This window comes from Phoca vitulina, unplaced genomic scaffold (genome assembly GCF_004348235.1).
Source record: "Phoca vitulina isolate PV1807 unplaced genomic scaffold, GSC_HSeal_1.0 scaffold16, whole genome shotgun sequence".
Lineage (NCBI taxonomy): Eukaryota > Metazoa > Chordata > Mammalia > Carnivora > Phocidae > Phoca > Phoca vitulina.
Window position 1 is genome coordinate 33,046,305 of NW_022589719.1, and position 24,063 is coordinate 33,070,367.

At 40.4% G+C, this 24,063-nt stretch overlaps 1 protein-coding gene across 3 annotated transcripts in view; it reads left to right on the forward strand.

The window, feature by feature from the left end:
- The window catches only part of KDM2A (lysine demethylase 2A), a 110,827-nt gene that overhangs the window by 60,220 nt on the left and 26,544 nt on the right, over positions 1-24,063 (forward strand). For all 3 annotated transcript variants that reach the window (XM_032414491.1, XM_032414490.1, XM_032414489.1), the window contains 8 exons: positions 3,976-4,114; positions 4,927-5,005; positions 5,645-5,691; positions 10,423-10,601; positions 17,983-18,089; positions 18,641-18,734; positions 19,888-20,041; positions 21,233-21,348. In XM_032414491.1, coding sequence (XP_032270382.1) covers positions 3,985-4,114; positions 4,927-5,005; positions 5,645-5,691; positions 10,423-10,601; positions 17,983-18,089; positions 18,641-18,734; positions 19,888-20,041; positions 21,233-21,348 — 906 coding nt within the window. In that variant the 5' untranslated portion in view covers positions 3,976-3,984. The remainder of the gene's footprint in view (positions 1-3,975; positions 4,115-4,926; positions 5,006-5,644; positions 5,692-10,422; positions 10,602-17,982; positions 18,090-18,640; positions 18,735-19,887; positions 20,042-21,232; positions 21,349-24,063) is intronic.

Genomic DNA, 24,063 nt, shown 5'->3' on the forward strand with positions numbered 1-24,063 from the left:
CCTGGGATTGAGCCCCATATCGGGCTCCCTGCTCAGCGGGGAGCCTGCTTCTCCCTCTCCCTCTGCCTGCCGCTCCCCCTGCTCAATCTCTTTCTGTCTGTCAAATAAATAAATAAAATCTTAAAAAAAAAAAAACATGCCTGGGATTTTTTTTGACAAGTGTATTAGAAGTTACTGCACAAATGAGAGGAGGGGACATCTACATTTATTTTGATGGTATTGTCCTTGCTCTATGATACTTGAAATTCATCTTTTGGAGTTCTCTTCAAAGACGCATAAATGAAGTGTGTTAAGGAGGGGAACTGAGGATATCTTTCTTTTTTTTTTTAAGATTTTGTTTATTTGAAAGAGAGCACAAATGATGGGGAGGGGCAGAGGGAAAGGGAGAAACAGACTCCATGCTGAGAGGGGAGCCTGATGTGGGGCTCAATCCCAGGACCCTGAGATCATGACCTGAGCCGGAGGCAGACGCTTAACTGACTGAGCCATCCGATGATGTCTTTTACAAAAAACAAATTCATTCAGCCACTGTGCCCCTGAAGCTACTGATGGTGGCTGGTATTGATGACTGCTATACCTCAGCCCAGGGGCTGTTCTGCCCGCCGTGGGCAACGTTGCTAAGGCCGCTTTTGACGCCATTTCTTTTTTTTTTTTTTTAATTTTTTTATTGTTATGTTAATCCCCATACATTACATCATTAGTTTTAGATATAGTGTTCCATGATTCATTGTTTGTGCATAACACCCAGTGCTCCATGCAGAACGTGCCCTCCTCAATACCCATCACCAGGCTAACCCATCCTCCCACCCCCCTCCCCTCTAGAACCCTCAGTTTGTTTTTCAGAGTCCATCGTCTCTCATGGTTCTTCTCCCCCTCCGATTTTTTTGACGCCATTTCTAAGACCTACAGCTACTTCACCCCTGACCTCTGGAAAGAGACTGTGTTCACCCAAGTCTCCCTATTAGGAATGTACTGACCATCTTGTAAAAACCCACACCAGAGTCTCCATGCAGAGGATTCAGGCTCCATCTGTGGCCACCACATAGTTTCATACAAGAAAAATAAAGTGAATTAAAGCTTGTTAAGAAACAAACTCGTGTTAGAAATTGTCAGTGAAAATACCCCCCCATAAATGTATCTAAAAATATTTTGAGCAGTGATGGCATTATTGAAATAAGTGAAACGCCTCCCAAAATTAGGTCTTCTTTTGGCCTTTGAGCTGGGACTTTGGACAGCAAAGATGCTAGGTAAGAGTGTTAATGAGTTTTTGCCAAATAATGGAAAAGCTATCAGGTATCCCTCAGTGTTTCAACCCAGACGTACCCTGGTATGTTAAATCTGGCTCTCCTCTGCTGTGTAATAGTCATTTTTATTTGCTTTAATTTTTATTTCTTATTACTCATTTCTGCCCCTTCCCTGACCCCCACTCCCCAAAAGACCTTTCCCCAATATCTAACTTTAAATTCCAGGTTTGGTTGTTCTTAGCACATCCTAGGGTAGGGTTACTGTATTTACCCTTGCCTCTATCACACCCACAGATGATTGTCCTGTGTGTGTGTATTCAAGAAATTTCAGCAAAATTTGGCACTGGCTAAAGTAAATATACTAGAAGGTAAATTTGTAGCAGAAGCATCATGTTATCTTTTTTTAAAGAATAATAGCTTGTGAAATATTCATATACTGTAAAACTCACCTGTTTAAATGTATGTAATTAATTGGGTTTTTAGTATATTCGCAGAGTTGTACAAATATCACCATTCTCTAATTCCAGAATATTTTCATGGCTCCTGAAAGAAACCCAAACCATTAACAGTCACTTCCTATTCCTTTCCCCAGCCCCTGGCAACTACTAATCTACTTTCTGTCTCTATGGATTTGCCTATTCTGGACATTTCATGTAAATAAAATTACATCATCTATGATACCTGGTCTGTTGCATTTGGCTTCTTTCACTTAGCATAATGTTTCCAAGATCCTTCCATGTTGTAGCTACATACCAGTATTTCATTCCTTTTTATGGCCAAATAATACTCCACTGTGTAAATATACTACATTTTTTAATCTGTTCATCCATCAGTTGACATTTGGGTTAATGCTGCTATGAACATCTGTGTACACGTTTTTGTGTGGACATAGGTTTTAAATTCTTTTAGAAATGTACCTAGGAGTAGAATTGCTAGTCATAAGGTAACTCTATGTTTAATTTTTTGAGGAACTGCTAAGCTGTTTTTCAGAGTGGCTGCACCATTTTACATTCCCACCAGCAGTGTACAAGGCTTCTAGTTTCTCTACATTCTCACCATCACTTGTTATTGTTCACATTTTTTAAAATTTAAAAAATTTTTTTAAAGATTTATTTATCTGAGAGAGTGAGCAAGATAGAGCACGAGTAGGGGGAAGGGCAAAGGGAGAGGGAGAAGCAAACTCCCTGCTGAGCAGGGAGCCCGAGGCTGGGCTCCTTCCCTGGACTCGGGGTTCATGACCTGAGCTGAAGGCAGACACTTAACCTCCTGAGCCACCCAGGCGCCACCCCTATTGTCCACCTTTTGATAATAGCCATCCTAGTGTGTGTGAAGTGGTGTCTCCTTGTGGTTTTAATTTTCATTTCCCCAATGACTGATGATATTGAATATCTTTTCATGTGTTCATTGGCCATTTATATATTTTCTTTCTTTCTTTTTTTTTTTTTAAGTTTTATTTAAGAAATCTTTACACCCAACCTGGGCTCGAACTCAGGACCCTGAGATCAAGAATCCCAAGCTCTTTTTTTTTTTTTTTTTTGAAGATTTTATTTATTTATTTGTCAGAAAGAGAGAAGAGTTGCAGGCAGAGGGAGAAGCAGGCTCCCCGCTGAGCAAGGAGTCCGATGCGGGACACGATCCCCGGACCCTGGGATCATGACCCAAGCCGAAGTCAGATGCTTAACCGATGAGCCACCCAGGCATCCTGATTCGCATGCTCTTCTGACTGACCAGCCCAGCACCCCTGTATATTTTCTTTATTTTCTTTTATTATTTTTTAAAAGATTTTTATTTATTTCTTTGACAGAGAGAGACACAGCGAGAGAGGAAACACAAGCAGGGGGAGTGGGAGAGGGAGAAGCAGGCTTCCCACCAGGCAGGGAGCCCTATGTGGGGCTCGATCCCAGGACCCTGGGATCATGACCTGAGCCGAAGGCAGACACTTAACAACTGAGCCACCCCGGGGCCCCCCCCCCCCCCCGTATATTTTCTTTAGGGAGATATCCTTAAAGCTAAATATTGATGGTTTGCTATTTGGAATCCTATTATCTAGGTTAACTCTCTTTTGTCTGATGTAAAGGAGTTTTTGCTTCATTAATTCAAATGTTTTAGTCTGTTCCTAAAGATTGTTTTAGAGAACTATTGTAGAGGGGCACCTGGGTGGCTCAGTCGGTTAAGTGTCTGCCTTCAGCTCAGGGTCCTGGGATTGAGCCCCGCATTGGGCTCCCTCCTCAGCAGGGAGCCTGCTTCTCCCTTTGTCTCTACCCCCCGGCTTGTGTTCTCTCTCGCGCTCTCTCTCTCAAACAAATAAATAAAACCTTAAAAAAAAAAACAAAACAACTAATATAGATACAGTTCTTTCCCCTATGAAAACACTATATTTTGTATCCTGACCTGAAATGTCTATAAAGACAGTTGGTCCCCAATCTTTAGTGGACCTTATTTGGTTATATTTCTATTGTAAATTTATATCTCTAGGCTCAAAGAGGTAGTAGAGGTAAAATTCACAAGTAGGGAACCAGTGACTCATCAAAATTTTGTTACACTCTGAACATTCGGAGGACATTAGCTGACCTTTAGTTGAGAGAAAGATGTATAAGGCAAGGAAGATTGATGTTTGACATAACAACTGAAGTTGAAAGTATGTGAAATTGAAGTGTGCATGTGTTTATGAGCTCTTTTAGATAGGCATGAAAAAGTACATGATTTGATCTTTATGTCCCTCTCTCCTCAGCGTGGTACCATGCGACGACGCTATGAAGATGATGGCATTTCAGATGATGAAATTGAAGGGAAAAGAACTTTTGACTTGGAAGAGAAGCTCCACACCAACAAATATAATGCAAATTTTGTTACTTTTATGGAGGGAAAAGGTCAGTATCCTTTTGGTTCAAGGGACCTATAGTCCCTTGATGTAGGAAGTTGTAGATTCTGGGAACTGTGGGCTCAGCATCTCTGCAGCTAAATATTGCCTGTTGATGTTGTGATGCTGTTTATTTTCTCTTTTGACACAATGCCATTCACACACACACACATACACACACACCCCACCCTCCCCTAATCCTCCCACCCTGTGAGTCATTCCCTGCTATATGAGAAGAAACAAGCATTTATTAGGGCCAGGAGCATTGTTGGAGTTTTTCCCTGAAGGCCTTTCCCTTCTCCTCCCATCCCTTGTTTTGGGTTTAATTAAAAATAGTACAGTAAAAATTCATTTATGCATGCACCCCCTCCCCCCAAACAAAACAGAGGTGGGATTCCATATGCACCATGCAGCTTTTCTGCTCCTTGGCAAACTGACAAGGATGTTATGGTATGTATGGTAGTGGACAGAATTAAATTTTTTGGCTATTAAGAGACAAGGTGATGATTATTTCTGTTTAGGATTTAGAAGATGACTCAGTTATAGTACTACCCCCGCAGTTGGTTAAATTCTGAATTTACTGTGTAAATACAGACTTAGCAAACCCCTTGAACCTTGCCTCTCAGTGTGCTTTTCCTGTATCCTAAGCGATGCTTCTTAATAACAAACATATATTGTCTAACAGAGCAAAACTATATACACAGAGACAGCAAACACTATCTCCACCTTATTACTTAGGATCTTTTTTTATGGTCCTTTCATCTTTTTCCAACTATACTTCTTGCCTTTCTAATAATTTATTATGTTTTCCTATGGTGACAGATTTTAATGTAGAGTATATCCAGCGGGGTGGCTTAAGAGACCCTCTGATTTTCAAGAATTCTGATGGACTTGGAATAAAGTAAGTATCCTTGGCCTGATTGGATATGGTTGTGAAATGACCATGTTACACCAGGGCTATAGACAATGCAGTATTGATAACCCAAAGCAGTAGATAATTGAAAATAATCCCCATTTAGATTTTAAAAGCATGTATTTTTCTTTTTTGTTACAAAAACATTTCATGGTTGTTATAGTTAAATGAGAAAATACGGTGAGCTAAAAAGAAATATCTTAAAATCTATTACCCTGAGATGTTCTTTCATATATTTATATTTATATTTAAAATATATTGTTTTATATATATTTAACATATATTGTTAAACCTAAATGTAAGATTTATGTGTCTCAACTTAGGAGTTTTTTTGGGGCGCCTGGGTGGCTCAGTCGTTGGGCGTCTGCCTTCGGTTCAGGTCATGATCTCAGGGTCCTGGGATCGAGCCCCACATCGGGCTCCCTGCTCCGCGGGAAGCCTGCTTCTCCCTCTCCCGCTCCCCCTGCTTGTGTTCTCTCCCTCACTGTCTCTTTCTCTCTGTCAAATAAATAAATAAAATCTTAAAAAAAAAAAACAACTTAGGAGTTTTTAGTACTCTAAGAAAAAACTCACACTGACTAGAGAAGGTGTGCTTCCCATTTATACTTACTGGTGTTTGTTTCGTAGGATGCCAGATCCAGACTTCACTGTGAATGATGTCAAAATGTGTGTGGGTAAGTATTAAGCTTTGTGGGCTTTGTGTCTTTTAGGCAAAGATTTAAGACTTGGGACTGAGTTCTAAATTTCTGACTGAGATTTAAGGCTTAGGAACATGCAAGTACATTATTTGATTGAAGTATACTACTTGAAGTAGTTTTTTGGTAGAAACTACTATTAGCAACTGAGAATTTTCTCAAAGGGAGTTACAGAGTTGCTTCATTTAGTACTCATTAGGCGTAGGCATAGAACTCTACTTCTTTCCTACCTACTGTTTTATCACTGTGTCCCTCCTTCTCTCTATGAAGAGCCTGTTCGAGGACATTTTATATCTCTGAACCAAGAATGAAACTTCATTCATATCTGTGATTCTCTTCTGTTCTCTAAAAGCAGTACAGAAATGTCCTGGAAATTTTCACCAATGCTACATTTGGTAACTTGGTCAACGTTTAAAACTTTTTAAGCTGAAGCATGGAACTCTTGATCTGGGGGTTGTAGGTTTCAAGCCCCATGTTGGGTAGAGAGATTTCTTAAAATCAATCAATCTGTGTAAGCTGAGAAATAGATAGATTAAAATTTCTCTTTGTCAGTGACTGGTTAACTTGTCTTTCATCTGATTTATATTTCAAAATTTAGGAAAAGAAAGCAAATTGGATCGATCTAATTAAAGAAAAAAACTTCCTGGTGTCAGTAGAGATTCAGGTCAATTTTCTGCAGACCATTTGGTGTTCAGTGTAGCCCTGAGACCCACCAGGATCCTTAGGAATTCAGACATGGTCAGTCTCCTATACACATTAGAGCAGTATGGATTAAAACCTTTTGGAAATGTTTCCATCAGGTCATGAAACAAAGGAGGTTTTTCTGATGCTTTCCTCCCAACATTACAACTAAAGTTTTGTCCTCTATGTTGAAGTTCCAGTGCAACCTCTTGCTTTGGAAATTAGGTATTGCAGTACTGTCTCTTAGCCACTTGAGGGCCCTTTCTAGATAGCTGGATAACTTGTTTATCCAAGAGGTGAAAGTTACAGATAGCCCAGGTAGAGGAAAGTTCTCTAATTCCCTGTATTTTTCACTCCCTCACTATTTCTTTGTTATATTTCAGCTATCTGCCTGTCACTGTGTATTTTCTAATATCTAGCACAATCTCTGGAGTATAGTAGGTACTCAGTAAATCTATTGAGTAATTAAAATGCTTTCCCACTCTTCACAAAGCAGGGGCTCTCTCAGGGGACCTCAGAAAATCTTCTTGAGTACTTAAAGTCTATCATTGGACTTCTTTTCCTCACAGACCTCCAGGACAGTAATAAGTTAATGGACCACCATAGCTTTTCTCTGTTGGTCAGGCATTCTTATGGTTTGTGATCTGCAAATGCACTGCATCAGAATCATCTGTGGTACTTGTTAAAAATACTCTGGATTCCATCATAGACTTATGGTATCCAAATTTCTGAGCTATACACGTATGAGGACTTATTCAGTCACTTATTCAATCACTAGTCTCCTTTTGGATTTTTTCCCACTTCCTTCCCACTTTCCTATTTCTTCAGTAATATGTACACTGCTAATAATGATCTTTGGAACCCCTTAATAACCTTATATTTTACAAATAGATCTTTGGGTGGTGATAGATATCTTTGCCATGATTTAAAATACAGCACTGGGGCACCTGGGTGGCTGGCTCAGTTAGTTAAATGTCTTACTCTTGGATTCAGCTCAGGTCATGATCTCATGGATTGTGAGATGGAGCCCGCATTAGGCTCCATGCTCAGTGGGGAGTCTGCTTGAAGGATTCTCTCCCTTTGCCCCTCCCCCTGCTCACTTGCGTGCATTCTTTCTCTTTGCAATAAATAAATCTTTAAAATAGAGCGGTGATTATATCTAACCTAATAGACTTAGCATAAATTTCAGCTGATGCCTAACTTTATATCCATCCAAATTGTTTGAAGTCCAGGTTTTTTTTTCTTGGATAACTAATGATTGTCAAAATGTAGTGAACAAAATATTGGTGATTGCAATAATCCATTATCACTACATGTACTTTGGCTAATCCAGTCTTCTTTTCTATCTCAAGTAAATGCTACATTTCCAGTGTCAGTTCATGTCCCATAAAGAAGAAAGCCAGTCTGTCATGTAAACTTTCGGTGATGGGATATATTGGTTGAGAGTATAGACTCAAAACTGCCTGGTTTCAGATTTCAACTCTACTAATTACTAACTGTGTAACCTTGGACAAGTTACTTAAATATGAAGTGTTCAGAATAGTGTCTGACACATAGTACATGCTCGGTAAATGTTAGCTATTATTATGATTCATTATTTTATCTAAGTGCTCTGGTACATACAGAGTCTTAGGTGCTCTGGTACCATTGGCAGAATGGAATTGCTTTTGCTTTGATATGCATTCTTGAAGGAAAGTATTTACTTACTTTTTTTTAATTGTGGTAAAATACAAATAACATAAAATTTACCATTATCATAGTTTTAAAGTGTACAGTTCAGTGGCATTAAGTATATTCACAACGAGCAGCTATCACCAGTATCTAGTTCCAGAACTTTTTCATCACCTGAAATGGAAATATCTACTAAGTAGTCACTCCCCATTCCCTCCTATGCACATCCTGGCAACCACTAGTGTATTTTGTCTATGGATTTGCCTGTTGTGGATATTTCATATAAATGGAATCACAAAATATGTAGCTTTTTGTGTCTGTTATATATGTATTATATTACGTTCCAGCATGTAACAGCACTTGATTCCTTTTTCATGTTGAATAATATTCTACCGTGTGGGTAAACCACATTTTGTTAATCCATTCATTTATTAATGGACATTTGGGTTGTTTCCATCCTTTGTTGTGACTAGAGCTGCTATGAACATTCATGTCCAAGTTCTTGTTTGAACATCTGATTTTTCTCCTTAGATACATACCTACAAGTGGAAATCACTGGGTCATATGGTCATTCTCTTTTTAACTTCTTGAAGAACCACCACCCTGTTTTCCATAGCAGCTGCACCACTGTACACTGTCACCAGCAAAGCCTTGATTTCCCTTGCCAGCACTTGTTATTTCCTCTTTCTTTTTTTTTTTCTTTGACTTTTGGCCGTCATGGTGGGTATAAAATGGTATTTCAAGGCAATTTTGATTTAGGCATTCACATTTTCTTCCAAAATATGAAGGGTAGGTGTGGTTCATTGCCTTATATTATCAGTTGTATTTTATTGTATTCTGCCACATCTACTTTATTGTGGCCATATTCTTGTCTTTCTATTATCTCTTATCTGTGACTAGCCTATAAACTTCTTGGAGGCAGGGGACCAGGTCTTAATACTACTTGTTATATCCATGAAGGCCAGGCATATAGTAGGTGTTTGTTAGTTTCTTACAAATTGAACAGTCTTCTTAATATTCTACCAGCAGCTTTTTATTCTCTCTCTCCCTTTCTTGGCCACTATTATCTTAACTATTTTAGCTGTCCTGCCTCTCCATATCTTCTCTTAAACTGCTGCCTCTGCTTGCAGTTCTCTGTTGAATCTTTCTTATTTAGCTTCTGTTTATTCTAAGGCCCAACTTAAATGGCTCTTCTTCCTCCCATTTTCCTAAAAGGTTTCTCTGGTCAGTCCAATGTTATTTAAAAAAAAAAAAAAAAGATATTTTCCTTTTATTTTTACAACTGTTTAATTGACACCTACTTTGTGTTAAACATTTTATTTCATTGACTAAATCCACACAGCAGCCTACAAGGTGATATTATTCCCAAGTTATAGAAGATACTAAGGTTTGGAGAAGTTTAACTTTCCCAACTATTATGAGAGCTGAGATTTAAATTTAGGTATCTTTGACTTTAAAGCTGTTGTTTTTCCCCCCATGCTATTTTACACATTCTGCCTTTTGTTGTAGTTGTTACAGTTGGTTGAGAATCTGATATAGATCTTTATGTCCATCGTGGTGTCTTTATCATTCAGCAAATATTTGTTAAATGAATGAAAAGGGGTTTATATTAGAAATGCTTAACAGGGGCGCCTGGGTGGCTCAGTCATTAAACGTCTGCCTTCGGCTCAGGTCATGATCCCAGGGTCTTGGGATCGAGCCCCGCATCGGGCTCCCTGCTCAGCAGGAGGCCTACTTCTCCCTCTCCCACTCCCCTATTGTGTTCCCTCTCAACTATATCTCTCTCTGTCAAAGAAATAAAATCTTAAAAAAAAAAAAAAAGAAAGAAAGAAATGCTTAACAGGTCTGGGAAATAACCCTTTTAAACAAAAGAATGTATCACTGTATAGTGGATCCTTTATTCAAATTGTGGGAAGGATCTAGGTCCTCAAAACTACTTTAAAACAGTGTAGCTCGGTGGATAAGAGCATTGACTCTAGAGTTGGTCCAGGATTTTTGAGTTCTAGGATTTTTGTCCTGCAAGTTACCTAATACCTATTTTCTCATCTGTGAAATGGAGATTTTAGTACTTAACATTTAGAATTGATGGGATTGAGTGAGATATTGAATATAAGATTCATTGCCTGACCATACAGAAATATGCCATAGGGAATTGCCTTTAATATTACCTGTTGTCTTTCCCATTCTCCGTGGTTTGATTTTCTGTTGATTATCCTCTTGAGTGACAACTCTCTGTTTATTCCTGAATATTCTAAATAAAGGACAGCTTGTTTCCTTCCACTTGTATTTTATATTCTTAATATATTTAAGGATAATAGTGGCTCAGAAGAGATGATTGATACACATCTTTCATGGCAGGGAGCCGTCGCATGGTGGATGTCATGGATGTGAACACACAGAAAGGCATTGAAATGACCATGGCTCAGTGGACACGCTACTATGAGACCCCAGAGGAGGAGCGAGAAAAACTCTATAATGTCATCAGTCTAGAGTTCAGCCACACCAGGCTGGAGAACATGGTGCAGAGGCCCTCCACGGTTAGTCTCCGCATTTTTTCCACATTATCATTGTCACCAAGAGGGTTGTTCATATAATGGGAGAATTTACAACTTTTTATACATACCAAGATGAAATTGATGAACAAGACAATTTGATAATAACCTTCATTTTTAGAAAATTCATCATTTTTGGGCGCCTGGGTGGCTCAGTTGGTTAAGCGACTGCCTTCGGCTCAGGTCATGATCCTGGAGTCCCAGGATCGAGTCCCGCATCGGGCTCCCTCCTCAGCGGGGAGTCTGCTTCTCCCTCTGACCCTCCCCCCTCTCATGTGCTCTCTCTCTCTCTCATTCTCTCTCTCAAATAAATAAATAAAATCTTTAAAAAAAAAAAAAAAAAGAAAATTCATCATTTTTAAAAATCGCTTAATTTTATATAGGGAGGGGCCATTTAATTCTGATCACCAGTAACCTAATTTGAGAATAACATTGGTCTTTGAATGTAATGGAGAAGTGTCTTAAAATTCATTCTTGGGGGGGCGCCTGGGTGGCTCAGTCATTAAGCGTCTGCCTTCGGCTCAGGTCATGATCCCCGGGGTCCTGGGATCAAGTCCCGCATCGGGCTCCCTGCTCAGCGGGGAGTCTGCTTCTCCCTCTCCCTCTGCCTGCCACTCTGCCTACTTGTGCTCTCTCAGTCAAATAAATAAAATCTTTTTTTTTTTTTTAAGATTTTATTTATTTGACAGAGACACAGCGAGAGAGGGAACACAAGCAGGGGGAGTGGGAGAGGGAGAAGCAGGCTTCCCGCAGAGCAGGGAGCCCGATGTGGGGCTCGATCCCAGGACCCTGGGATCATGACCCGAGCTGAAGCAGACGCTTAACGACTGAGCCACCCAGGCGCCCCCAAATAAATGAAATCTTTAAAAAAAGATTTGGCATTCTTGGGGGCGCCTGGGTGGCTCAGTCATTAAGCATCTGCCTTCGGCTCAGGTCATGATCCCAGGGTCCTGGGATCGAGTCCTGCATCGCGCTCCCTGCTCAGCGGGAAGCCTGCTTCTCCCTCTCCCACTCCCCCTGCTTGTGTTCCCTCTCCGCTATCTCTCTCTCTGTCAAATAAATAAATAAAATCTTTAAAAAAAAATTTATTCTTAAAAGAACTGTCAGTAGGAAGTTGCCTAATTTTTATCTTGTGGGTTTACAATTGCTGAAAAGCTTGAGGGGAAACTAGTTTAGAGACAAGTGATCCTTTTTATGAGATGGTTTCTGGAGCAGATTCCAGTGGATGACTAGTATCAATAAACTGACAAGCCATCCTAAGGGAAAGTTGTTTGTTTTTGATCCTTAGCTCTCCTGAAGGTAGATACTGATTTAGCTCATCTCTTTGCAAAGTAGTGACTGTCTACAGAATGTTGAAACACCTCTTTCACTTTTGAAATATACCTAGTCATTTTTGGACCATTTTTATTCATTTAATTCCTATCTCAGAACTCACTTGAGTTACATATTTCACCTACAATAGCAGAACTAGCAATATTTTAATCATTTCTTTTTTTTTTTTTTTTTTAAGATTTTATTTATTTGACACAGAGAGAGACACAGTGAGAGAGGGAACACAAGCAGGGGGAATGGGAGAGGGAGAAGCAGGCTTCCCGCGGAGCAGGGAGCCCGATGTAGGGCTCAATCCCAGGACCCTGGGATCATGACCCGAGCCGAAGGCAGATGCTTAACAACTGAGCCACCCAGGCGCCCCTTATCATTTCTTTTAAAGTCAAGATCTTGGGTGCCTGGGTGGCTCAGTCGGTTGGTAGTTTGCCTTCAGCTCAGGTCATGATCTCAGGGTCTTAGGATCAAGCCCCACTTTGGGCTCCCTGCTCAGCGGGGAATCTGCTTCTCCCTCTCCCTCTGCCCCTCCCCACTGCTCCTTTTCCTCTGTCTCTCTCAAATAAATAAGTAAAATCTTTAAAAATAATAATAAAAAATAAAGTCAAGATCTCAGTGTTTTATTCTATTTTCATTTAAATTATCCTAATTATACCTTTTGACTTTCAGAGTTAAAATATGATAATTGCTTTTATATGTACACACCTATAATCAGCTTACTAGTAAGTGACATTGTTATTACCACGAAGACATTGAAATGTGCAGACCAACAGGAAACTGTTCTCAGTATTTCACTATTATCTGAAGAGACAGTATATAATTTTTTGTCACTGCTTCTTGTTACTGGAGATGCTACAACTAAGTACAGAATTTCTTGGGGTGCCTGGGGGCTCAGTCACTTAAGTGTCCTACTCATTTTTAAAGATTTTTTTTTTTTTAAGATTTTATTTACTTATTTGACAGAGACACAGCGAGAGAGGGAACACAAGCAGGGGGAGTGGGAGAGGGAGAAGCAGGCTTCCCGCAGAGCAGGGAGCCTGATGTGGGGCTCGATCCCAGGACCCTGGGATCACGACCTGAGCCAAAGGCAGATGCTTAACCGACTGAGCCACCTAGGCGCCCCCTTTTTTAAGATTTTTATTTATTTATTTGAGAAAGGGAGAGGGAGAAGCAGACTCCCCGCCCTGCAGAGAGCCCGATGGGGCGCTCAATCCCAGGACCCTGAGATCATGACCTGAGTTGAAGGCAGATGCTTAACCAGCCAAGCCACCCAGGCGTCCCTTGTGTCCTACTCCTGATCTCAGCTCAAGTTTGACCTTAGGGTTGTGAGTTCAAGCCCCATGTTGGGCTCCACATTGGGCTCCATGTCCAGCCCCATATTTAAAAAAATAAAAAATATTTTAGGTGGCTCTATTGGTTAAGCATCTGAGTCTTGATTTCAGCTCAGGTCATGATATCAGGGTTGTGAGATCAAGCCCTGCATCGGGCTCTGCATTGAGCATGGAGCGTGCTTAAGATTCTCTCTCTCCCGGGGCACTTGGGTGGCTCAGTTGGTGAAGCATCTGCCTTCGGCTCAGGCCATGATCCCAGCGTCCGGCTCCCTGCTCAGCGGAGAGCCTTCTCCCTCTCCCTCTACCTCTCCCCCTGCTCATACTTCCTCTCTTCCTCTCTCTCCAATAAATAAATAAAATCTTAAAAAAAAAAAAAAAAGATTCTCTCTCTCTCTCTCCTCCTCCCTGCCCCTCCCCACTCGCTCTTTCTCAAAAAAAGAAAATAGAATAAATGAAAAATAAATACAGAATTTCTCATTAGGAAAACTTTATCTCCCTAAAATGATAAAAATTCTTTTTATATTTATCATTTGTTTGGTCATGTGGAAATACAAGAAGACAGGTGGTTAGAATTTAGCCTTGTAAGGGGTACCTAGGTGGCGAAGTTGGTTAAGTTTCTGGCTCTTGGTTTTGGCTCAGGTCAGGATGTCAGGGTCGTGAGATCAAGCCCCTTGTTAGGCTCTGTGTGTGGAATCTGCTTAAAAGATGGTCTCTCCCTCTCCCCCCAACATACTCCTCTCTCAAATAAATTAATCTTAAAAAAAAAAAATTTAGTCTTATTATTAGTCAAATATGGTCCACTTAATAAAGAATAAAGGGCGCCTGGCAGGCTCAGTAAGTAGAACATGCGACTCTTGATCTCGGGGTCATGAGTTCAAGCCCCACGTTGAGCATAGAGCTTGCTTTAAAAAAAAATTTTTTTTAATGTACAATTCAGTGGTTTAAAATAAATAAAGAATAAGGGAGGAATGTAAGAATCGCAGTAACATTATTTATAAATTGTTTATAATATTTATAAATTAACACTGTTCATATTTTTAGAATTTCAATTTAAAAATAAACTGATTGTAGCTGTAAAAGTAAAACTTATAGGGCACCTGGGTGGCTCATTTGGTTAAGGTTTTGGCTTGATGGTGATCTCACGTTGTAGGATCGGGCCCCATGTGGGGGCTCTGTGCTTGTTCCTCTCCCTCTGCTCCTACCCCTGCTTGCATGGGTTCTCTCTCTCTGTCTCTCTCGCTCACTCGCTCGCTCTCAGATTTATAAATAAAATTTTTAAAAATAAATAAATAAAACTTATTCATACCTTTCCATTCTTAAAATTTAGAAATGTGTCATTACACATAAAGCCTTTTTTTATAACATTCTTGATTTATTCATTTTGTCCTTTTAATGATAAAAATGCTACATCATTTTATAGCAGAAAAATAATGGACCATTAAATGGAGGAGTAGAACTATGGAAGGGCTCAAAAATAGAAAAAAAAAAAATTTTTTTTTTAAGATTTTATTTATTTATATGACAGAGAGAGACACAGCGAGAGAGGGAACACAAGCAGGGAGAGTGGGGGAGGGAGAAGCAGGCTTCCTGCCGAGCAGGGAGCCTGACACGGGGCTCGATCCCAGGACCCTGGGATCATGACCTGAGTCGACGGCAGATGCTTAATGACTGGCCACCCAGGTGCCCCAAAAATAGAAAATTTTTTAGAGGGCAGAGAACAATGCACCAGTATTTTTTAGGGACCGAAAACGTAGCTGGAAAGATTGAGTGAGCTATTACCAAGGTCCCCTCCTGAAAGCAGAAAAGCTTTTGATGACCTTACCATGTAAGCAATAATATGCTTATTCTGCTGGGGTATTATTTATTATTTACTGGAGTATTTTTCCCCCCACAGTGTATCTTTCCATTTATCTAGGTCTTTTCTAATATATCTCAATAATGCTTTTTCAAAAACCAACTTTATTGAGGTACAATTGACATACAATAAAGTATACTCGTTTTAAGTGTACATTTCAGTGAGTTTGAATAAATCTCATTCGTGTAATAATCTTTCACATAAACTACATAATCTCTTGTTCCCCCTGACATTCACACTTTCAGAGTTAGCTTATTACTAGTTTGAGTGCCTGCCACATGCTGAGCACTATGCTAGTTGCTAGAGGACCTGTGGAAAATAAGGTCATTCTCATTCTCAAAGAGCTTAGAGTCTCACGGGGAAGAAAGACCAGAGGATAGACATTTCTGCAGACCACAATAATGGTGAGTGCCTCAAAAGTGAATAAATACAGAGTATTGTGAGGGCAATAGGAAGGACCCCGCCTAACATAAACTGGAGGAGAATTAGGGAGAGGAAGCTCTTTGGAAGAAGTGATGGCTAAGCTTGACATGAAGGAAATAAGGAGGCAGAACGAAGACCAGAATTCCAGGCAGAAGGTGTGTAAAAGTAGGTACAGGGAGAGAAAGGTGGGCAACCTTTAAGTGCCTTTTATGGGGTGTTAGCATAAAGCGGGATTATCTGGTGAGAAGAGAGAGATCGTTTTCTGCTGTCATTCCAACAGTACCTGAGAGGTAGATGAAAAGCAACATATACAATGTGCAAATTTGTTTGGTGGTGGGGAAATTAGTTCATGGAAGGCCATGAAGTTTGTGTGTGTGTGTGTGTGTGTGTGTGTGTGTGTGTGTGTACAGCATATGAATAGATTAGTTCCTAGGTGTTGGACTTCTTACCAATTTGGCCCTAGTATTGATGCCGAACAGGTAGAACTGGTGATTACCTCTACTGGAGACTTGCTCTCACATAGATCAGGACATTTAGCAAAAGGCCTATCCAGAGCCTAAAGATTAACCTAAGGAAAAAAGTATGAATACCTTAACACAATATTCTCTTGGCAGTCAGACGATACCTAATAATACCAGTTAAAGAGAGGCCAGAATGAGTAACTTACTGCTGCAGGTGGGAAATTCTGGCCAAAGAAATTCAGCTTTCTCTGAATGAACAATTGATTAAAAAAATACCCATGTGTTCCTAACCTTTCCTTTCCCCCATCCAGACATAAGAGCTTGTAGTGTCTTGAGCAGGTAAGATCTTCATTATTCTTCAAAGGCTTTCCAAAGGAGAATACCAGGAGATGGGAGATGAAGAGAACATGAAAGAGAACAGAAAGTAGATTTTGTTTGAGGGAAAGAAGGAAGCTAGAGTTCATTCAGTGTTCTAGGCCCAGTGGATGCTTGGTTAAAACTGTTGGCTTCCTGAACAGAAATCCTTTAAAGTAAAGCAGGAAGTTAACCTTCATAGTTGCTCTTCAGTTCTCATGTCATTGGTGATCCCTTGTACCCACTCCCCCACAGAAATCTGAGTATTCCATAGACGCCTGCCTCATATCATTATGCACAGATTGTATGCATTTGTGCAGGTCTGTATTGTAAGGGAAATAAATGATCAAATATAGATTTTGTTGTAAAGCTTACCAGATACATGTGTTTTATAGCCTTAAGTTAGATATTTGCAATGTCAATATTGTACTGGATTCGTGGTTTGGCTCACATTTTAGCTACCTGAGACTGTTTCTTGGAGGTCAGTGGTGGGGTGGTACACACATTTGAAGGTACAGGACATGCTACAATTCATTGTAAAGTGCAGATAAGTTCATACTGCTGTCACTTCTTCTTTCAACACGTATTATTTAAAAATAGATTCCAGGGCACCTGGGTGGCTCAGTTGGTTAAGCGTCTGCCTTTGGCTCAGGTCATGATGGGATCCAGCCCTGCACTGAGTCCCACAGTGGGCCCCCTGCTCAGCGGGGAGTCTACTTTTCCCTCTCCCTTGGCCCCTCCCCACATCTGGTGTGCTCGCTCTCATGCTTTCTCTCTCTCAAATAAATAAATAAATCTTATTAATTAATTAATTAATTAATTAAATTCCTAAATTCTGATAACATTATTTTTAAAAAATTTTAGCATGTATTTACATGTAATCCTCATAATATCACTCTGAGTTAATTATCCTCATTTTTACAAATGAGTTCCAGGGACTTGCATGTGATCCTGAGAAAACATGACAGAACTGGAAGTTCTGATTCCTAACCTAGTAGATTCTACAGCACATTGTTGTGCAAGGCTACAAATCCCTATTGGATTTCTTTCCTTTTTCTTCCTTTTTTTTTTTTTAATTTATTTTTATTTTTATTTTTGACATCTTAGCTGCTCTAACAGTGTTACATCTTTTGATAAGTTTATGGTACCTTCCAGACAGTGCCTTTTATTGAATCAGAAAAAGACAGCTGATTATCACAGAAGAGATACTACTGTGTTATGACTTCATTTTGATTAGTGCTATCTTTATGGTCATGTTGATGGAACCATTAGTCTTTATTCTCACTGAATAATTATTTCTAGAATGTTTGCCTACTGACCCTGTGATTCACCAACAGATTGTTTATAATTAAATTATCGTCTTTGAGGGGTGCCTGGGTGGCTCAGTTGGTTAAGTGTCTGACTCTTGATCTCAGTTCAGGTCTTGATCTGAGGGTTATGAGTTTAAGCCCTGTGTTGGGCTCCACACTGGGTGTGGAGCCTACATAAAAACAAATAAATAAAATAAATAAATTGTAGTCTTTCAGTGTGTATTTTGAGAAATTCTATTTTCCTGACTTTAAAATTTTCTTTAATCCCAATCCTTCCATTGAATCCTAAATGTTTCCTCCTCTTTAAAGGTGGATTTCATTGACTGGGTAGACAACATGTGGCCAAGGCATTTGAAGGAAAGTCAGACTGAATCAACAAATGCCATCTTGGAGATGCAGTACCCCAAAGTGCAGAAGTAAGTGGCTTTCCCTGCATTTCAGGTGCATTGGGAAATCGAAGTGATAGCAAGGACTGGTTCCTCCCTTCAGAGCCTTGCTCTGTGTCCTAAATGATCAAAAAGATGAGTTCTTGTCTTGTCTTCCTGGGTGGCTCATTGGGTTAAGCGACTGCCTTCAGCTCAGGTCATGACCCTGGAGTCCCAGGATCGAGTCCCGCATCGGGCTCCCTGCTCAGCGGGAAGTCTGCTTCTCCCTCTGACCCTCCCCCCCTCATGCTCTCTCTCTCTTTCTCTCTCTTAAATAAATAAAATCTTTTAAAAAAAATAAATTCTTTAAACAGTAGGCTTTACAGTTCCAAAGGGAAGGGTGTATATAGTAGTGTCATAACCATGATTATGTAGTTTAAAGAAAATGTATTGTCTGGTACTATGATGACTTGAAATTGCATTCCTCTCACTGGGAATTGATTAGGCGGAAAATGGGGTGCAAAAGGGGAGAGTGTGGCATTGGGGTAGCAGGCTCTCTTTTTTTAATCAGTGCACTAATGCTGCTGCTTTTTTTGGGTCAGGTACTGTCTAATGAGTGTTCGAGGCTGCTATACTGACTTCCATGTGGACTTTGGTGGTACCTCTGTTTGGTATCACATCCATCAAGGGGGAAAGGTACGGTCATAGTCATGATGGGGGTTGGAATCTGAAGCTGGTTTTATGACTCTGCTTCAGTTCATGCATGCTTAATATACCCCGGAAATGAATCTATTAGGGAATTGTCCCCTATTCTAGAGAGAATCCTAGATTAAGTTGATCTTCTTGGCTAGACTTCAGTAGGAATTAGTATTCATCTAGTCTGCTATCATTACACCAATATTAGCACAGTACTTAGTAAACCTCAACAGTCCTATTTTTAGATTCCCAGGACAGAATTCACCACATGAAGGCAGGGAAGTGGTTTTAGGAAGACAAGATAATTTCTCTACATGGAAGTGTAATAACGTAATAGAAGGCAACATAAAATTTGTATAGATTCACAATGATATCAGCAAATTAGAATCCAGACCACCTTTCCCTATATGAAGGCATTGATCTGAAATGTGGTCAAAGGAAGCCTTTAAGACCTCTAAGGATATGAATAGATTTTGAAAGATTATTCTCATTCATAAAGAACTATATTCCATCTTGTCAGATTGTTTCTGAATGCTATGTGAGAACAGAAATCTGGGATTAATGTCAAAGGTTTATAGTATTATACTCTTATTGTTACCCTTTTGTGAGAGAAAAAGTAGAACTAGAATGAAAACAGACAATGCTTTTAAAATGTGAGGTTCTAATTTAGAACAACTGTACCTCCAAATCCAAAGTCATTTTGTTTACTTTGGTTCCATTTCAGTGATATCTTAAGTTTTGTCCTTTTGATCTTGGTTACTACCCTGGAACAAAGTGACCTAGGCCTGTCTCTTGAAGATATTATACCTAACTGTACTTCTTAGAACTATAGAGGCCGGACAGCTAGGGGCAAGTAAGGGACTTCCTAGGTAACAAACTGAATGCCCCCCTTCTCTCTCAATCCTGGATGGGTTATGGACTCTACAGTCAAACCCCTGGGAAGCTCTAATGCCATTTCAACAAGTGAAGGACAAAAAAAGATCTACTTCCTTAGGGCCTCTAGAATTTCCCAAATGGTCAGGTTCTATAAGCTGGGAGAATTGCTTGCTGCTCTTCTACCTGTTGGCCTTAACTTTGTACCTGTTTATCAGTTGAGGGAGACGACTGGGTCATGTCAATGGCTGTTAACAGACTGAAGTTTTTTAACTCACAGGTCTTCTGGCTCATCCCCCCTACAGCCCACAACCTGGAGCTGTACGAGAATTGGCTGCTGTCAGGGAAACAGGGAGACATCTTTCTGGGTGACCGGGTGTCAGATTGCCAGCGCATTGAGCTCAAGCAGGGCTATACCTTCGTCATTCCCTCAGGTAAGCAAGATGGGAAAAAATGGGTTGTTCAGCCACTTTTTCTTTAAGAAAAAGGAATTGATGGATTACCACCAAGAATGGGTATGATTGGGTGGGCAGAAAACAATAGTGTCCTTTCCTGTCATTATGGAGTATCAGATGCTAAGAATTTGGATTTTTTTTTTTTTAAAGATTTTATTTATTTATTTATTTGACAGAGACACAGCAAGAGAGGGAACACCAAGCAGAGGGAGTGGGAGAGGGAGAAGCAGGCTTCCTGCCGAGCAAGGAGCCAGATGTGGGGCTCGATCCCAGGACTCTGGGATCATGACCTAAGCCGAAGGCAGACGCTCAATGACTGAGCCACCCAGGCGCCCCAAGAATTTGGATTTTTTAAAAAGGCACTGATTTTCTACTAAAAGGGGCGCCTGGGTGGCTCAGTTGGTTAAGCGTCTGCCTTCAGCTCAGGCCATGATCCCAGGGTCCTGCTCAGTGGGGAGCCTGCCTCTCCCCCTCCCTACTCATGCTCTCTCTCTTGCGCTGTGCGTTCTCTCTCTCAAATAAATAAAATCTTAAAAAAAAAAAAATTGCTAGTGGTGGCTTTTCAGATTTACGTGTTTGGGCCCCACATTAGCTCTAGGTAATCAGAATCTCTTAAGGATAAGACTTGGTCAGCAGGCGATATCTAACCTCCAGATAAGAGCTACCTATTCTAAGGGATGGCTGCAAGGAGTGTAGAAATTAGTGATATTTTTATCAGGTCACTAGTTATAAATAGAGCACAGATTTTGGAGTCACAGACGTGTATTAAAATTCTATGTGTTTACCTGCTAATACTATGGTCAAATATTTAAATCTCTGTCACATTTTTTTGTGAGGGGTAAATGGAAATACATGTAAACTCTCTTGTCCTGTGCCTTCACAGTAGGTGCTACCATAAACAGAAGCAGCATTTGTTAAACGTGCTGTGTGCTAAACACTTTACATGCATTTTCTGATTTAATGCTTACTAACAACCATATAAAGTTTAATTTTTACAGAGGATATTGGTTTTATAGAGGATATTGAGGCTACAAGAGATTAAATAACTTGACCAACCACTAAGTGGCAGAATCAGAGTAAAATGTGTGATCTAGGAGTCTTTTACTAGTTCTCTGAGAGCCGTATTATAACATGTGCTTAAGCCACTGCCCTCCACTCCCTTTCTTCTAGGCTGGATTCATGCTGTGTATACTCCTACAGACACATTAGTCTTTGGAGGCAATTTTTTGCATAGCTTCAATATCCCCATGCAGTTAAAAATATACAACATCGAAGATCGGACACGGGTAAGTAATTCTGCCTAACAACTGGATGTGAAAGAGTTGATCTCCATTTTAGACAGATGTTATAAGAGATTCATTGGTAGTTATCTCCAATCTTCCATTTTTCTCTGAGTTAAAATGCAGTGTTCACATTTCAGGGACACTGAGAAGAAAACTTTAACGAGATCTACATGCTTGGTTTGGGGGTCTCTAATTCTTTGAGGTTTTTGGTATCTTGGATTTTTTTAGGGCTAAAAGTGGACATTTGGTAATTGATGTTTTTAATTTTTATGCTCTTAGAATAATTCGATGTAATGAGATTTATCAACTCAGGAGTCACAACTTTGAATTCATGTATCTTTCTTTACTGCGATTACTATTCCACCACCCAAACTGTTGTACTTGAATAAATCAGTGTGCATACTGCTTTTCCCAGCTCGGGTTCCTTGAGAGAATGAAGTCCTCTAGAAAATGATTTGTGCATCTTATTTTCTTGGTTTTCCCTGGGAGGGTACGTAGCTGATACCATTCTAGATACATAGGAAAAAAGTTAGTTCCTTTCAGTGCAGTGGATGCCCTGGCAGGAGTTGGCAAACTTTTTCTGTAAAGGATCAGATAGTGAATATTTTAGGCTTTGTGGGCCGTACAGTATCTGCTGCAAGTACTTAACTGCCTTGTAGAATGAAATACTTAAATGAATGAGCATGGCTCAAATAAAATAAAAATTTTATTTATGGACACTGAAATTTGAATTTCATATAGTTTTCCCATATAACAAAATGCTCTAATTTTAGTTGTTTTTTTTTCCAGTCATTTAAAAATGTAAAAAACCCTCTTAGCTCACAGACCTTGCAAAAATAGGCAGCAGACCAAATCCGCTTGCTGCTGTTTGCTGGCCAACCCATGTCTTAGGGAAACAGGGCTTAATTCTTTAGCAGAACCCAAGTTGGTAAGGGCTGAATTACATATGATTGAGGTATAAATGGCATTGACCTTAAATAGCAATTAGAGTGTAGAGTCTTTAGAGGGTATAATGTTCCCCTCTTTCTCTCAAGTAGTTCAGCAGAATAATAATAACTGTATATGAATAGAGATTAGCAAATGTGGGTAAATGTTAATAGCTGGTGAATCTCGAATAATGCTGTAGGCAGTGTTCAGTACTGCTCTTAAAACTTTTTGGTGCATTTGGAAATTTTCAATGTTAAATTTTTTAAAAATCGCAATTAGGGTGTGCCTGGGTGGCTCAGTCGGTTGAGGTTGAGCGTCTGCCTTCGACTCAGGTCATGATCCCAGGGTCCTGGGATCAAGCCCCGTGTCAGGCTCCCTGCTCAGCCGGGGAGTCTGCTTCTCCCTTTGTCCCTCCCCTCTGTTCATGCGCTCACACGTGCTCTATCTCTCAAGTAAGTGAATCTTTTTTAAAAATCACAATTAGGGGCACTCGCGTGGCTCAGTTGGTTAAGCGGCTGCCTCTGGCTGGGGTCATGATCCCTGGGTCCTAGGATCAAGCCCCGTGTGGGGCTCCCTGCTCACTGGAGAGCTTGCTTTTCCCTCTGCCTCTGCCCCTCCACCCCGCTCATGCTCTCTCTCTCTCTCTCTCTCTCTATCTCAAACAAATAAAATCTGAAAAAATAAAAAAATCACAATTAGTGAAGAATTTACAATTTTTAGAAGGAATGGTCATTGACCTATTTATTGTGAACATGGTCAACCATTTTGGTGCCTATTTGAAACTGTATTTTGGTTAGCAGCTACCTATAATCAAACACACAAGAGTAGTATTGTTGGAGTTATAGGGATTGCCCTGTTAGAATTAAGAAGATGCAGTGCTGGCGCCAGTCGGTTAAGGGGCCGACTCTTGATTTCGGCTCAGGTCATGATCTCAGTGTCCTGGAATCAAGCCCCACGCTCAGCGGGGAATCTGCTTCAGGATTCCCTCTCCCTGTGCCTCTTCCGCACACACGCACGCTCTCTGCCCCTCTCTCTCAAATATATAAATAAATCTTTAAAAAAAAAGGGGGGGGGTGTCTGGGTGGCTCAGTCAGCTGAGCATCTGCCTTTGGCTCAGGTCATGATCCTGGGGTCCTGGGATTGATCCCCGCCTCGGACTCTCTGCTCAGCGGATAGCCTGCTTCTCCCTCTCCTGCTCCCACCCCCCCCCCCCCCCCCCCCCCCCCCGCTTGTGCCCTCTTAAAATCTTAAAAAAAAAAAAAGACAATGACAATCCAGTGCCCTTGTTTATTGGGGTGCCTGGGTGGCTCAGTCGGTTAGGTGTCTGCCTTCGGCTCAGGTTGTGATCCCAGGATCCTGGGATCGAGCCCCATGTCACAGAGGGAGAGAAGCTTAAAGCAGGCTCCCTGTTGAGCGTGCAGCCCCACATGGGGCTTGACCTCACAACCTGAGATCATAACCTGAGCCGGAACCAAGAGTTGGACATTTAACTGACTGTGCCACCCAAGTGCCCCTGCAGTGCTTTTAAATGCCCTTTTTTCTTTTTTTTTTTTTTTTTTACTGTCAATATTACTCAGCTCTCAACAGAGTCCCAAAGGGCTTTAGAATTTTGGGTTGTCCTGAACTTTTAATAAAGACCCTTCCAGAAAAGTGTTAATATGCATAGAAGGTAAGCAGAGAGGCCTGTGTATTGTGTTTAATTTGGGGGGACCTAGTATATATTAATTGTTGTGGTTCCCCCCACACACCTTACCAAAAGTAAATTAATAGGATCTTTTTAAAAATAAACTT